This window comes from Oryctolagus cuniculus, chromosome 9, assembly GCF_051225735.1.
Source record: "Oryctolagus cuniculus isolate XC-2025 breed Fujian yellow rabbit chromosome 9, ASM5122573v1, whole genome shotgun sequence".
NCBI classification, from domain to species: Eukaryota; Metazoa; Chordata; class Mammalia; order Lagomorpha; family Leporidae; genus Oryctolagus; species Oryctolagus cuniculus.
Genome location: NC_142875.1, coordinates 96,810,120 through 96,825,560, shown reverse-complemented (window position 1 = coordinate 96,825,560; position 15,441 = coordinate 96,810,120). Strand labels below are relative to the sequence as shown.

At 44.5% G+C, this 15,441-nt stretch overlaps 1 protein-coding gene across 11 annotated transcripts in view; it reads right to left on the bottom strand.

Annotated features, from left to right (window-relative positions):
* CDK8 (cyclin dependent kinase 8) overlaps positions 1 to 15,433 on the bottom strand; it is a 144,657-nt gene extending 129,224 nt beyond the window's left edge. For 6 of the 11 annotated variants that reach the window (XM_008259887.5, XM_002712792.6, XM_017343459.4 and 3 more), the window contains exon 1: positions 14,483 to 15,340. In XM_008259887.5, coding sequence (XP_008258109.1) covers positions 14,483 to 14,610 — 128 coding nt within the window. In that variant the 5' untranslated portion in view covers positions 14,611 to 15,340. Of the gene's footprint in view, positions 1 to 14,482 lie in introns of all 11 variants that reach the window. The other 5 variants (XM_070049187.2, XM_089304421.1, XM_089304419.1 and 2 more) reach the window with 4 other exon arrangements.
* Positions 15,434 to 15,441: the final 8 nt, after the last annotated feature.

Here is a 15,441-nt window from a genome sequence, read left to right as displayed (position 1 = left end):
TTACACAGAGAAGGAGAGGCAGAAAGAAAGGTCTTTCATCCACTGGTTCACTCCCCAATTGGCCGCAACGGCCAGAGCTGCACCGATCTGAAGCCAGGAGCTTCTTCCAAGTCTGCCACACAGGTGCAGGGGCCCAAGGACTTGAGCCATCCTCCACTGCTTTCCCAGGCTATAGCAGAGAGTTGGATCAGAAGTAGAGCAGCTGGGTCTCGAACCAGCACCCATATGGGATGCCAGCACTGCAGGCAGCGGCTTACCAGCTATGAAACAGCGCCGTCTCCAAAGTTACAGATTTTAAAGATTACTTGGCTAAAGAGATGAGTAACTGAATTCACATAGTAAAAAAGTAAACTTTATTTTGTTTTTTTGTTGTTGTTGTTGTTTTTGACAGGCAGAGTGGACAGTGAGAGAGAGACAGAGAGAAAGGTCTTCCTTTTGCCATTGGTTCACCCTCCAATGGCCGCCGCAGCCAGCGCGCTGCGGCCGGCGCACCGCACTGATCCGATGGCAGGAGCCAGGTGCTTCTCCTGGTCTCCCATGCGGGTGCAGGGCCCAAGTACTTGGGCCATCCTCCACTGCCTTCCCGGGCCACAGCAGAGAGCTGGCCTGGAAGAGGGGCAACCGGGACAGAATCCGGCACCCCGACCGGGACTAGAACCTGGTGTGCTGGCGCCACTAGGCGGAGGGTTAGCCTATTGAGCCGCGGCCAAAAGTAAACTTTAAATATGAAAAAATACTGCAGTCTATACCAAGGAATTTAAACAAAATTAAATACCAAATAATTCAAAGGCTAATTGTTCTTTCTTTAACTTTAGAAATAACAGGTTTCGGGGCTGGTGCTGTGGTGCAGCGGGTTAAAGCTCTGGCCTGAATTTTCGGCATCCCATATGGGCGCCGGTTCTATTCCCAGCTGCTCCTCTTCCAATCCAGCTCTCTGGTATGGCCTAGGAAAGCAGTACAAGATGGCGCAAGTGCTTGGGCCCCTGCACCCACATGGGAGACCTGGAAGAAGCTCCTGGTTCCTGGCTTCAGATCAGCACAGCTCCGGCAGTTGAAGCCAATTGGGGAGTGAACAAGCGCATGGAAGACCTCTTTCTCTGTCTCTAGCTCTCTCTGTAACTCTGTCTTTCAAATAAATAAATCTTAAAAAAAAAAAAAAAAAAGAAAGAAATAACAGGTTTGAGGAACCAGCATTGCAGCGTAGCAGGTAAAGGCGCCTGCAGTAATGCTAGAAATGGTGTGCTGGAAATTTATATTTGAAAATTTTTCATTTAAACTTGTTAAAATTAAGAACTTGAAGAATATTATAAGACAGCAGAAAAGCAATACCTTGTAAAGATTAAATAGCAAGAGAAGGCAAGTTTGATGGGAGTCCCAGTTTCCCTACTTCAGATCCAGTCCCCTGCAAATAGCCTGAAAAAAGTCATAGAAGATGGCCCATGTATTTGTACCCCTGCCACCCACATGGAGACCAGGATAAAACTGCTGGCTCCTGGCTTAGGCCTAGCCCAGCCCCAGCCTTTGCTGCCATCTGGGAAGTGAACCAGTGGATAGAAGATCTCTCTTTTGTTTCTCCCTCTCTCTCTGTAACTCTTTCAAATTTATAAACAAATCTTTAAAAAAGTAGTACAGGCTTGAGCCCCTTAACCCTCATTTAAACAGATACATTTCATTTCAAGGTTTATTTCTAAAAAAAAACTTTATGATTCTTAGTGTCTATATTTTCAAACACCTGGACATTCCACTTGGATTCAGCCAGTTAATAAAGTTTTCCTTGGCCTTGGCTTTGGGTGTTGTTCAAGTCTATTCAGGGTATCAACACAGCCAGCCCATCAAACTTGCCTTCTCTTGCTATTTAATCTTTACAAGGTATTGCTTTTCTGCTGTCTTATAATATTCTTCAAGTTCTTAATTTTAACAAGTTTAAATGAAAAATTTTCAAATATAAATTTCCAGCACACCAAAAAAAAAAAAAAGTATTAAATACCTGTTACCATTTGGCAATGTGCCAAGAGCACACACTCACTGCCTGGAAGAAATCTATAATCTCTAACTCATAAACATTCACCAGAAAGACCCAAAGGATATATAAACATTAGCCACATATACACTGAGGTAGTTACATAATATATCAATGAAGGACAAACAACTTTGGTGGGGCGATGAGGGAAGAGAGAATTACTGGAGCTGGATGTTGAGACAGGATTTCTGAGGCTGAATGTTATACCTTTTTCAACTGACGGAAAGAAATTCCAGTACAAAGCTCTGCCTCAGAAAAAGGTCACAGTGGTCTGATTTAATGCAGAAGAACGGTTGTGTGACTCTGTATTTCAGAATCACCTGAAGAGATTATAATATGATTACTGTCCTGGAATAAGGTAGGTTAGTCAGATCTGACAAGACAAAGGACAAAGAGTATGGTCCTAAACCATAGTCCATGGAAAGCCTCTCAAAATCATGTTTTTGCTGCTTTGGGGGTGATCCAGAAAATCGATTACCAGATATATATCTAACAGAACTGAAAGCTGGGGCCAGCACTGTGCCATAGCAGGTAAAGCTGCCACCTGCAGTGCTGGCATCCAATATGGGTGCTGGTTCGAGTCCTGCCTGATCCACTTGCGATCCAGCTCTCTGCTATGGCCTAGGAAAGCAGTGGAGGATGGCCCAAGTTCTTGGGTCCCCGCACCCATGTGGGAGACTTGGAAGAAGCTCCTGGCTCCTGGCTTTGGATCGGCACAGCTCCAGCAATCACGGTCAACTGGGGAGTGAACCAGTGGATGGAAGGCCTCTTTCTCTCTCTCTGCCTATACCTCTCTGTAAATCTGCCTTTCAAATAAATAAATCTAAAAAAAAAAAAAAAAAAAGAAGAAAAGAAAAAAGAAAGAACTGGTAGCAAAGTTTCACATAATAGCTCACACAGAAATATTCGTAGCAGCATTGTTCAATAATACCCCAAAAAGTGGAAACCCAAATGCCTGATGAATGGATATAATGTGGTACATGCATACGAGGCAACATTACTCAGCCAGTAAAAGGTGTAAAGTACTGATACACATACTACATGTATAAACCTTCACAGCATTACGCCAAGTGAAAGACAGACACAAAAGGCCATTTATATGAAACGTCCAGAAAAGGCAAAACCATAGAGGCACAAAGTAGATTCACCAGTGGCTGAGAAGTACAAATATAGACTGTAATTGTTACAGGGTTTCTCTTTGGGATAATAAAAATGCTCTGAAATTACATAGTGGTGATGGTACAATATACTAAAACACACTTGTGAACATATTAACAGCCAGTGAATCAACCATACACTTCAAGAGGGTGAATTTGATGGTATGTTTTGAAAGGGGATCTTCAGCATTTTTTCTGCTGCAACACATCTGAAGGACATGATGTGGTTCCACAGTAAGGCCAGCTGACTACAACAAGGACTTGCTTGGGGACTTTGACAACAACTGTACTAAAGAATAAAGAGAGGCTGGTGCCGCAGCTCAATAGGCTAATCCTCCACCTGCCGCGCCGGCACCCGGGGTTCTAGTCCCGGTCGGGGCACCAGATTCTGTCCTGGTTGCTCCTCTTCCAGTCCAGCTCTCTGCTGTGGCCCGGGAGTGCAGTGGAGGATGGCCCAAGTGCTTGGGCCCTGCACCCGCATGGGAGACCAGGAGAAGCATCTGGCTCCTGGCTTCGGATCAGCGTGGTGCACAGGCCACAGCGGCCATTGGAGGGTGAATCAACGGAAAAAGGAAGACCTTTCTCTCTCTCTCACTGTCCACTCTGCTTGTCAAAAAAAAAAAAAAAAAAAAAAAAAAGAATAAAGAGAATCATGATACCAAAGAGTCTTCAAGTATTAAGACCAAAACAACAGGTGAAGGCTCCTTTTAGTGATAACATCAAGAATTGCCTTGAGGTAACAAAAGAAATCATACTGTAACTTCTAACAAGGTGAAGACTAAGGCCTACTGCCTAAACTACTAAAAAGGAAAAGATTTACAAATTGTTCTGAAGGAGGAAAGGAGAGTAGGATTTTTATTCTTTAACAACAGCTAAGAACAGGAAAACAGTAAAGACATAATGAGGGCCGGCGCCGCGGCTCACTAGGCTAATCCTCCGCCTAGCGGCGCCGGCACACCGGGTTCTAGTCCCAGTCGGGGCGCCGGATTCTGTCCCGGTTGCCCCTCTTCCAGGCCAGCCCTCTGCTGTGGCCCGGGAGTGCAGTGGAGGATGGCCCAGGTGCTTGGGCCCTGCACCCCATGGGAGACCAGGAAAAGCACCTGGCTCCTGGCTCCTGCCATCGGATCAGCGCGGTGCGCCGGCCGCAGCGCGCCGGCCGCGGCGGCCATTGGAGGGTGAACCAACGGCAAAGGAAGACCTTTCTCTCTGTCTCTCTCTCTCACTGTCCACTCTGCCTGTCAAAAAAAAAAAAAAAAAAAAGACATAATGAGGATTGGAGTCAATAACAAAAGGCATTGTAAGAAAGACAATAGCCAAAGGGAATGATATATATTTATCAACATCGATTTGGCATATACAAGTTTCCAACTAACAAATGTATCACATCTTAAATGTTTGTAAATCAGAATACTGAATACAATTGTAGGAAAATGTTTTGAAAGAGTTAAGTTCACAAATGGCCTACAATAATTTGTTAAAATTTTTCATTATTTCTATTTCCTAGATGAAATCCAAGATGCTATAAGCCCTATCCCTACCTCCCATTTCACCACACTCCAGTGCCCCATCAAGAGAAATGTCATTACTTCCTAACTCTAACTGGAAGAAAAATCTCTCCACCACCACCCGCAACTCCTGCCCCATCTGTTGCCACCACCACCTCAGCAACACAGAAAATTCTGGCTCCCTTCCCCTCACAGAGGTGAGGCCAAAACAGAATCACTTGCCTTCCAGCACCACAAGCAAAATGGAAGTCTGCCATGGCAGTTTTACAAATGAGAGAGATTCTTAAGTCACACACTTGGCTTGCAAAAGGCTGCTTGTATTGAATGGCCAACATTCTTAGGACATAAAACTGCCACACACACAATTAAGGCATTCCACACATACTGATAAATGTATCCCCACTGCTGTCCTGTGGGCGCATTGGGAAATTTGTAGTATCTGTACATACTTCTACTCATACAGCAAGAGACCCAAAAAATGCCAGCAGGGGAAAATGAGTGGGGAGGAAAGGCAAGAGAAGAAATATTCAAACCTATAACAATTCACTGGGTCCTGCAAGAAACACAATAAAGAACATCCCTTTCCATTCTAGTCCCCTGCAAACCCTTTTAATGAGACTTCTGTCTTCAGAGATTCCAATCAATATTATATAATGTGCACAGGTATCAAAACATCACATGGCTGGCCGGTGCAGCGGCTCACTAGGCTAACCCTCTGCCTAAGACGCTGGTACTCCGGGTTCTAGTACTGGTTGGGGCACCAGATTCTGTCCCGGTTGCCCCTCTTCCAGGCCAGCTCTCTGCTGTGGCCCGGGAGTACAGTGGAGGATGGCCCAAGTACTTGGGCCCTGCACCTGCATGGGAGACCAGGAGAAGCACCTGGCTCCTGGCTTCAGATCAGCGTGGTGCACAGGCCACAGCGGCCATTGTGGGGTGAACCAACGGTAAAGGAAGACCTTTCTCTCTCACTGTCCACTATGCCTGTCAAAAAAAAAAAAAATCACATGGCAGAATTTTTATGTATCTGTTAAAACATATTATATTTTTAAAAGTCCAAACCAAATGTTGCCATCTATGAAGGGTTTTTATTAAAAATTGTAAGCAACTGGGGCCTTCCTTTCCTGAGTTCCAGTAATACCTTGTATTATTATTATTATAGTACTTCTTAAATTGCTACAGTTTGCTTACATGTTTCTTTCTCCAGTAGTTATCTGCTTAAATAACGAAACATTTTATTCATTTTTGCATTCTCAATACCTTGGCAGTGCTTGGCACGTTGAAAGGTCCAGTAAGTGTTTCTTTAATGAGTGAGTCAATGAATTTTTTCAAAATTTTACTGTTGGAAAATGGTAAAAATGATAACTCACATGAACAAATGCCAAATGAATTAATTTAATTTGCCAGTTTAATAAAAAAAAAATCCAGCAAGTGCCGTGGCTCACTTGGCTAATCCTCTGCCTGCGGTGCCAGCACCCTGGGTTCTAGTCCCGGTTGGGGCGTCGGATTCTGTCCCGGTTGCTCCTCTTCCAGTCCAGCTCTCTGCTGTGGCCCAGGAAGGCAGTGGAGGATGGCCCAAGAGCTTGGGCCCTGCACCCACATGGGAGACCAGGACAAGCACCTAGCTCCTGGCTTTGGATCAGCACAGCATGCCAGCCATGGCGGCCATTTGGGGGGTGAACCAATGGAAAACAGAAGACCTTTCTCTCTTTCTCTGTCTAACTCTCCCTGTTCAAAAAAAAAAAAAAATCCAAGTCTTAAATAGTGGATCTGAATGCACTAAATATCTATGGAAGGTAAATTCAATTACAGAGGCCAGCGCTATGGCGCAGCAAGTTAATGAATGCCCTGGGCTGAGGTGCTGGCATCCCATATGGGTCCCCGTTCGAGACGCGGCTGCTCCACCTCTGATCCAGCTCTCTGCTATGGCCTGGGAAAGCAGCAGATGATGGCCCAACTCCCCGGGCCCCTGCACTCACATGGGAGACCCAGAAGAAGTTCTTGGCTCCTGGCTTTGGATCAGCGCAGCCATTGTGGACAGTTGGGGAGTGAACCATCAGATGGAAGACCTCTCTCTCTCTCCCCCTCTCCTCTCTCTCTGTGTTACTCTGACTTTCAAATAAATAAATAAATCTAAAAAAAAAAAAAATTCAACTACAAGTAGGTAAGAGCACAGAGTAAATATTCTGCTTGTCCCTTCCACCACATTTTTAGAAAGCTGTAAGAATACTTCATATTGCACATACACAATCTCCACAGGTAGAGATTAATTTATAACACGGTGTATTTGGCATTTTTGACAGCTACAGGAATATTTAAATAAAAATGTACTTCAATATAGGATCCAACACTATTTCAAGGGGCAAAGAGTAAGAGGGCACTGACTTGTTCCTAATAGATTCCTTTGGAAATAAGGATTCTAACCAAGTTCTGATTGTAGTTAAAATATTAACACTGAATTAAAGCTCCACAGCAGATTCAATCAAAAAAGTTTCTTGTGCTGCACACCAGAAAAATCCTTCACAGCAATGGGAGCAGGCACTAGCTCATAAATCCTCAAGATCCTAAGAAATCCATATGGAGGAATGCAAAGGTCATATAAAACAAATTAGCTTAAGCAGCTGAGAGGTCTTTGGAAGTTACCTACCTTCCTATCAGCCACTGCTGGGAACTAATGTTAAAAAGCATGAGACGGGGCCGGCACTGTGGTGTAGAGGATAAAGCTGCTGCCTGCAGTGCCGGCATCCCATATGGGCGTCCGTTAGAGTCCCAGATGCTCTGCTTCCAATCCAGCTCTCTGGTATGGCCTGGGAAAGCAGTACAAGATGGCCCAAGTGCTTGGGCCTCTACACCTGTGTGGAAAACCCAGAAGAAGCTCCTGGCTTCAGACACAGCTCCAGCCATTGCAGCCAGCTGGGGAGTGAACCAGCAGATGGAAGACCTCTCTCTCTCTGCCTTTCCTTCTGTCTCTGTGTAATTCTGTCAAATAAATTAATAAATAAAAAAAAAAGCATGAGATTTAAATATACTGAAGGGTACCACTATATAAAGTAAAGTCTGTATTTTAGTGGTGGCTGGTTGTCTCACCTTTAAAAAGTGTAATATTTTGACTTTACCAATTGACACTCCTGTCTATGGCATCAGTAATCTCCCTATGCTCCAGTCATGAGTTTCCAAGGCTATGGAAGCCCTCTGAGTTCTCCGATTCTTATCTTGTTTAGACAAGGTCATAGTCAAAGTGGAGGTTCTCTCCTCCCTTCAGAGAAAGGTACCTCCTTCTTTGAAGACCTGTTCTTTCCACTGAGATCTCACTCACAGAGATCTTTTGCCAGAGTGTCTTGGCTTTCCATGCCTGAAATACTCTCATGGGCTTTTCAGCCAGATCCGAATGCCTTTAGGGCTTATTCTGAGGCCAGAGTGCTATTTAGGACATCTGCCATTCTATGAGTCTGCTGAGTATCTCACTTCCCATGTTGGATCACTCTCCCCTTTATTTATTCTATCGGTTAGTGTTAGCAGGTACTAGACTTGCTTATGTGCTCCCTTTGACTCTTAGTCCTTTCATTATGATCAATTGTGAACTGAAATTGATCACTTGGACTAGTGAGATGGCATTGGTACATGCCACCTTGATGGGATTAAATTGGAGTACCCTGGTATGTTTCTAACTCTACCATTTGGGGCAAGTCAGCTTGAGCATGTCCCAAATTATACATCTCTTCCCTCTCTTATTCCTACTCTTATGTTTAACAGGGATCACATTTCAGTTAAATTTCAACACTTAAGAATAACTGTGTATTAATTACAGAATTAAACCAGTCATATTAAGTAGAACAGACAGAAAAACTACTAAGAGGGATAATGTATTAAGTTGTTCATTAACAGTCAGGGCTATGCTGATCAAGTTGGTAAAGTCAACAACAGGAGTCACTGTGCACTTACTCCTCATGTAGGATCTCTGTCCTTAATGTGCTGTGCATTGAGATTTAATGCTATAACGAGTACTCAAACAATATATTTCACTTTGTGTTTCTATGGGGGTGCAAACTGTTGAAATCTTTACTTAATGCATACTAAACTGATCTTCTGTAAAAAAAAAAAAAAAAAAAAAAAAAAAAAAAACTATCAACTCCCAACTTGACTCTCACTGGGATTAAACATGACAATAGCTCTGATCTGATTTCATCATCATTAAAAAAAAATCATCTATTATTTTTCACTTTATGTTTCTGTGTGGGAGCAAACTGTTGAAATCCTTACTTAATGTATACTAAGCTGATCTTCTGTATATTAAGATAATCGAAAATGAATCTTGATGTGAATGGAAGGGGAGAGGGAGCGGGAAAGGGGAGGGTTGTGGGTGGGAGGGAAGGTATGGGGGGGAAGCCATTGTAATCCATTATTCGTACTTTGGAAACTTATATTCATTAAATAAATAAAAAAAAATTAAAAAAAAAGTGTAATATTTTATGTTCATGATTATTAATTCCTCAAAAATTATCTACTGAAGCCTCCTACCCTTACGAATAAGGAAGCCGAGGTCTGAAAGGACAAATGACTGCCCAAGGTCATACTGTTGATAACAGGCAAAGTCTGAATTCAAACTCAGGTCTCCAAGAGACCCTAATACAGAGGTATTTTCCTTGGATACAAAGTTTTCTTATCTTAACATGTCTTTTTTTAGAGCTTGGTCCTACATACACAAAACACAAACACACACACACACATATGTACAAAGCATATGTATATAATCTACAGATACACAAATACATGTATATTCATATATACCCATTTATATACATATTCTCATAGCATTTGGAAAGCTAGAGCCATTCAGAAAATATACCCCCAAAATACAGTTTATTGAAAAGAACAGCTCTATGATAAAGCATTCATGTTTTCTAAGCAACTTACTGGAAACCAATATTTACACTTACTAGAAACCAATATTTATACTTAAAATGTATATTATTTATAATGAAGCATAATTGTTAAGAGCATGGACTCTGGAGTAAGACGTCTGCATCTATTCCTTGCTAACACTTAATTAGCCATGTACCCATTTTCTAAGTCTCAGTTTCTTCACCTGTAATAGGGAAAAATAACAACTGGACATAGTTACAAGGATTAAACAGATGATTAACACTCAGGATTTAGTAATTAATTACTCAATAATTTAGCTATTCTTATCATTATCACTGTGCACCAATGTCTCAGTTTTCTACAAATATGCCTCAAAGAACGTTTTCTGTGTACCTAAAACACACAACAATCCTAATTATATACTAGCCATTCTTTTGAAGACAGATTGAGAACACTATTTAAGAAATTCTTTTTTTCTTTATTTTCTGGGGATAAAACTCTTACTCCAAATTGACTGTTTTAAAGATTTATTGGTTGGCCGGCGCCGCGGCTCACTAGGCTAATCCTCCGCCTAGCGGCGCCGGCACACCGGGTTCTAGTCCCGGTCGGGGCGCCGGATTCTGTCCCGGTTGCCCCTCTTCCAGGCCAGCCCTCTGCTGTGGCCAGGGAGTGCAGTGGAGGATGGCCCAGGTGCTTGGGCCCTGCACCCCATGGGAGACCAGGAAAAGCACCTGGCTCCTGCCATTGGATCAGCGCGGTGCGCCGCCCGCAGCGCGCCGGCCACGGCGGCCATTGGAGGGTGAACCAACGGCAAAAAGGAAGACCTTTCTCTCTGTCTCTCTCTCTCTCACTGTCCACTCTGCCTGTCAAAAAAAAAAAAAAAAAAAGATTTATTGGTTTATTTGAAGGGCAGAATGACATGGCGGGGGTGGGGGGTGGAATACATACAAAAAGATCTTCCATCATCTCCTGGTTCATTTCCAAAATGACTGCAAGAGCTGCTGAGTCAGACCAAACCCAGGAGCCAGGATTCCAGTTGGGTCTCCCCCATGGATGCCAGTGGCCAAAGAACGTGGGTCATCCTCCACGACCTTCCCAGGTACAGCAGCAGGGAGCTGAGTCAGAAGCAGAGCAGTCAGAACTCAAACTGGTACTCTGGTGTAGGATGCTGCCACAAGTGGTAGCTTCACCCCCTGTGCGACAATGCTGGCCCCCAACTTGAGTTTTTAACTCTACATATGTTCAGTGACTAAATTGAGAGTCTAGAATTTTAAAAGACAAATTGTTTTCTGTCTTCTTATACTTTTCCATTCTTTCAAAGAAAATGAGTTTGGTTGCCTGAAGTCTGCAAAGAAGAGATAAAATGGACTCAGAAGAATGAACCCCCTGCCTCCCACTGAGTATCCTTCTAGTGATCAGACACAAAGGACACACTCTCATTTATGATACTGAGAACAAGTGAATTTTAATTCTACTATCTTTATATATTTTAACTATTATAATCTGAAATTAACACAATTATGAAAGGCCCATTTTCCTCTTGTACTGTAATCATGATTCAAATAAAATATTCCCCCTTCCCTACATTCCTTAAAAGATTGACTTTATCATAAGTGTATACTAGCATAGAGCTGTAAAAAATTCATTCATTAAATCAAAGAAATGAAGATTCAAGCAATTTTATTTCCTAAAATTTAATAATTTCTTTTTTTTTTTGACAGGCAGAGTGGACAGTGAGAGAGAGAGAGAGAAAGGTCTTGGTCTTCCTTTACCATTGGTTCACCCCTCAATGGCCGCTGTGACCGGCGCACTGCGCTGATCCAAAACCAGGAGCCAGGTGCTTCTCCTGGTCTCCCATGCAGGTGCAGTGGCCATCCTCCACTGCCTTCCCAGGCCACAGCAGAGAGCTGGACTGGAAGAGGGGCAACAGGGACAGAATCCGATGCCCCAACCGGGACTAGAACCCGGGGTGCCGGCACCGCAGGCGGAGGATTAGCCTATTGAGTTGTGGCATCGGGGGTCTAAATTCTTTTACCACTCATTCATGTTCTATGCCCACTGGACAACTGAAAGAAAGTAACATTTACATACACTCATTTTAATAGGCAAATAAGTCTAAATAAAAGTTTATTTACATTATTTTATTTTATGATAATCTCAGGATTCTCCTTGAATGAGCTACCATTTGATTTCCTGGCGGTCTCTGAAATTTCGGTTGGAGAATACATAATTTAATTTGAAAGTAAATCAATACTAGAAACAAATTATTTGATCAACTTATTATAAAAGATTAAACTGCCAGAAACTTTATTTTACCAGGACTAAAATGTATTAAATTACATTTTACTGACATAAGATCAAAAGAACCTCATAACTACAATCTGGTATTTTACCAGAGTCAGGTTATAAAAAAGAAGCCAAACCAAGAACTATTCCCTCTGGAAAACAAACTGTTTTAAGCAATTTTTTTATATATATATTTTTTTATTTGACAGGCAGAGTTAGACAGTGAGAAAGAGAGAGACAGAGAAAGGTCTTCCTTCTGTTGGTTCACCCTCCAAATGGCCGCCACGGCCGGAGCTAGGCCGATCTGAAGCCAGGAGGCAGGTGCTTCCTCCTGGTCTCCCATGCAGGTGCAGGGCCCAAGCACATGGGCCATCCTCCACTGTCTTCCCGGGCCACAGCAGAGAGCTGGACTGGAAGAGGAGCAACCGGGACTAGAACCCGGCACCCATATGGGATGCCGGCGCTGCAGGCAGAGGATTAACCAAGTCAGCCATGGCGCCGGCCCCTGTTTTAAGTAATTTTAAAACTCTCTTGACATTTGATCCATTAAAAAAAAGTTCATCATATAAACAGAATCATTAAAGGATGCTGAAAAACAAACCCAAAGGATTACAATAAAAACTTTTCCCAAATGCAATGTTACTGGTTCAACTATCACAAATAACTAATAAATGTTTCTACACAATACACCAGCTTTTTAAAAAATAATTTACTATTTTTAAATTCTTTTCAAATTATTCCTAACAGGCTAAAATAAAATGACCATTAAGATATAAAATAACAAAATAACAGTACTTCCTACCAACACACAATATTAGTTTTTAAATAAAATCTGAATTACAACAAATTTGCATATTTTATTAGCTTAAAGTGGGAATTTATGAAAATAGAGCTGGCTTCTCAAAGGTATTAAAACTAATTTAAAGTCACTAGAATTTTATAAAACAGACAACAAATTGGCCAAATGTACTACCATGTCTAATCTTCTGGGATTGGAGATTGTATGAATATGCCCAAAGTTACATAATATTGGGGGATGGGGAGATGGTTGATGGCCTTTCAAAAATGTATGGTAAATTAATAAGGATAATTTCTAAAATATATGTCATAACAGAGTAAAACTTCAATGAGAAATCTAATTAGACAACACCAGAGTCAGCAGTATCTCCAGACACTGATTTCTCAAATGTCACCAGACTATCCACTACGCTAAAAAGTACCTTTAAATGCACGTAGCACCCAGAGCAGCAAGTTTTCAAATCCTTACCTTCTGTGGACATCTGTACTACTTTACTACTGCTCAAAGCACTGAAATACATGCTCCAACTTAATTAGAACTACTATCTTTCTCCTGGGCTCCATTTTAATATTTTTTCGAAAGACACTTCATTCAATACCGAAGAAATAGACTGAGTACATATACATTTCCTTTTCCAACATCCAGAATATTAAAGTATTTCTAAATACGGCCTCCCCCTACTCTCCCAGAGAACTTGCTTCAGCTTTATGAATGGTTTCACGTTTTTTAGTGCTAATGTATTTCTGAACATCTGAACATCCCCTCCTACCTAACTTGAAAAAATAAAATTACTTTCAACATCCAACAGCAGCCATGCAAGTAAAGCTATTTTGTTTCCAATAAAACCCAAAGATTATATAATAAGCTATGACATTACCTTCCCACCAATGTTTCCCAATATCTCCTACAGAGACAACATCCATTTTCACAAGAGGAAAACAAGTAGTGAATAAAATATATTTCCTCCCCAACTAAGAACTGCCTTCTCTTTTGTCAATATTACAACACATTCACCTACTGACAAAGGAAAAAGGAACACTTCACTAGCCTATTAGGAAACTAAACTGGGAGCATTACCAGTCAGATTTAATTGAGTTATTTCTAGGGAAGAATATTTAAAGCAGAGATTATTTAAAGCACACAGTCAGGTGCTAAATGTTGGGGAAACAGCCGGCACAAGGCAGCCCCTATTTGTCACTTGTCTTTTTCCCCACTACCCACCCTGCACCAAACCCCCATTGTTCTAGGTAAAAACTCACAGCTAATGATACCCAAATAGCAACTGCTACATCTGTGTGGCCGATGGTCACGAGGAACGCTCCAGAACCATACTGACTTGCTGCCTTCTTCCCCACAAATAAAACCCTAATTTGATCATAAATTGGTCACAAACTGGTGGGGGAAAGGCTCGCAGCTTCCCTTGCAGACTCACGGATGTCATTCCAGAGACGGCTGAGCCAAGCCCCAGAACAGTACCATCATCAACCAACCGACCGACCGGAGGAAAAGAAAGCACTGCAAGTGCGCTTTACAAGCGCATTTACAAGAGGGAGGAAAAAATCCAGGACCGAAACCCTCGGAAAGTATCCAGTCCACTGGGCAGAGGCTCCTGTCCCCACCGAGCACCCCAGCACAACGCAGATGCAGCACGCAGGCTTTCCGGTGGGCTCGCAGCCCTCGTCCACCACTGCCTCCCCAACACCGGCTGGCGGGGACACCTGCGGGCGTCGAGGGAGTCAGCGCCCCGCACCCCGGCGGCCGACTCTCCCTCGGGGCTACCTGCCTCGGCCTGCGGGAGCGCCGCCCGGCACGCGCGCGCGCGCACACACACACACACGCACACACTCACACTCACCCATCTTTCCTCTTGGCTTTGTAGACGTGACCATAAGTGCCTCGGCCAACTTTGCAGCCCTCGTATTCAAACAGGTCCTCGACCCGCTCCCGCTCGCTGCTCAGCTTCACTTTAAAGTCATAGTCCATTGTCACAGCCTCCGAGGCCGGAGAGCTGGGTCGGGGGGCCGGGGGCCGGGGTGGGGACCGGGGAAGCACGGGCAGCCGCAAGCCCCCGGGAACCCGCCCGCTCTACGCCCGCCGGCCGCAGCACCAGCGCGACGGATGCGGCAGCAGCAGGAGGAGGCCGCGCGAGAGCGCCGGGGACATCCAGGAGGGCAGCGGGGCAGAGGCCGGCCGGGGTGGGGAGGTTCCCCCCGGGCGAAGGAGAGCCGAGGGACGACGGCGGGGGGTGGGGAGCGGGTGTCTCTGCCCTTGTCCCCGCGGGCTCCGCGGGCGCCGGCTCCGCTGCTCTCTCCGGCCGCGCGTGTCCTGCTCCCGCTGCGGTGGGAGCGGCGGGGCGGCCGCGGTGGGCTCTGCTTCTCTCACACGCGCACTCACGCCTCACCCTCTCTCTCACACACACACACGCTCACACTCACTCACTCACTCACTCTCCCATACACTCCAACAGAAAGGCAGCGCCGCACAACAGCCGGTACCTCCTCAGAGAGAGGAGGAGGGAGGGCACCCGCGGAACACGGCCGCGGCTGTCGCAAAAGCGTCGCGAAGCCTGGGGCAGCCTCGGGCCCCGACTCCAGCCGGCTCCCGCGGCGGCTGGCAGTACCTGCTGGCGCCCGCACCCCGAGGGCACTGAGGAAGGGAGCCGGGGAGCCACTGCCCAAAGCTGCCGCCAAACGTACCACGTGGATGGGCGCCCGCGGTGGCCCGGCCCCAGACTACAACGCCCAGAATGCTTGGGCCGCCGCTGTGCCGCCCCTTTACGGCTCCACCCCGCACGGTGGGAATATGGAGTGTTGC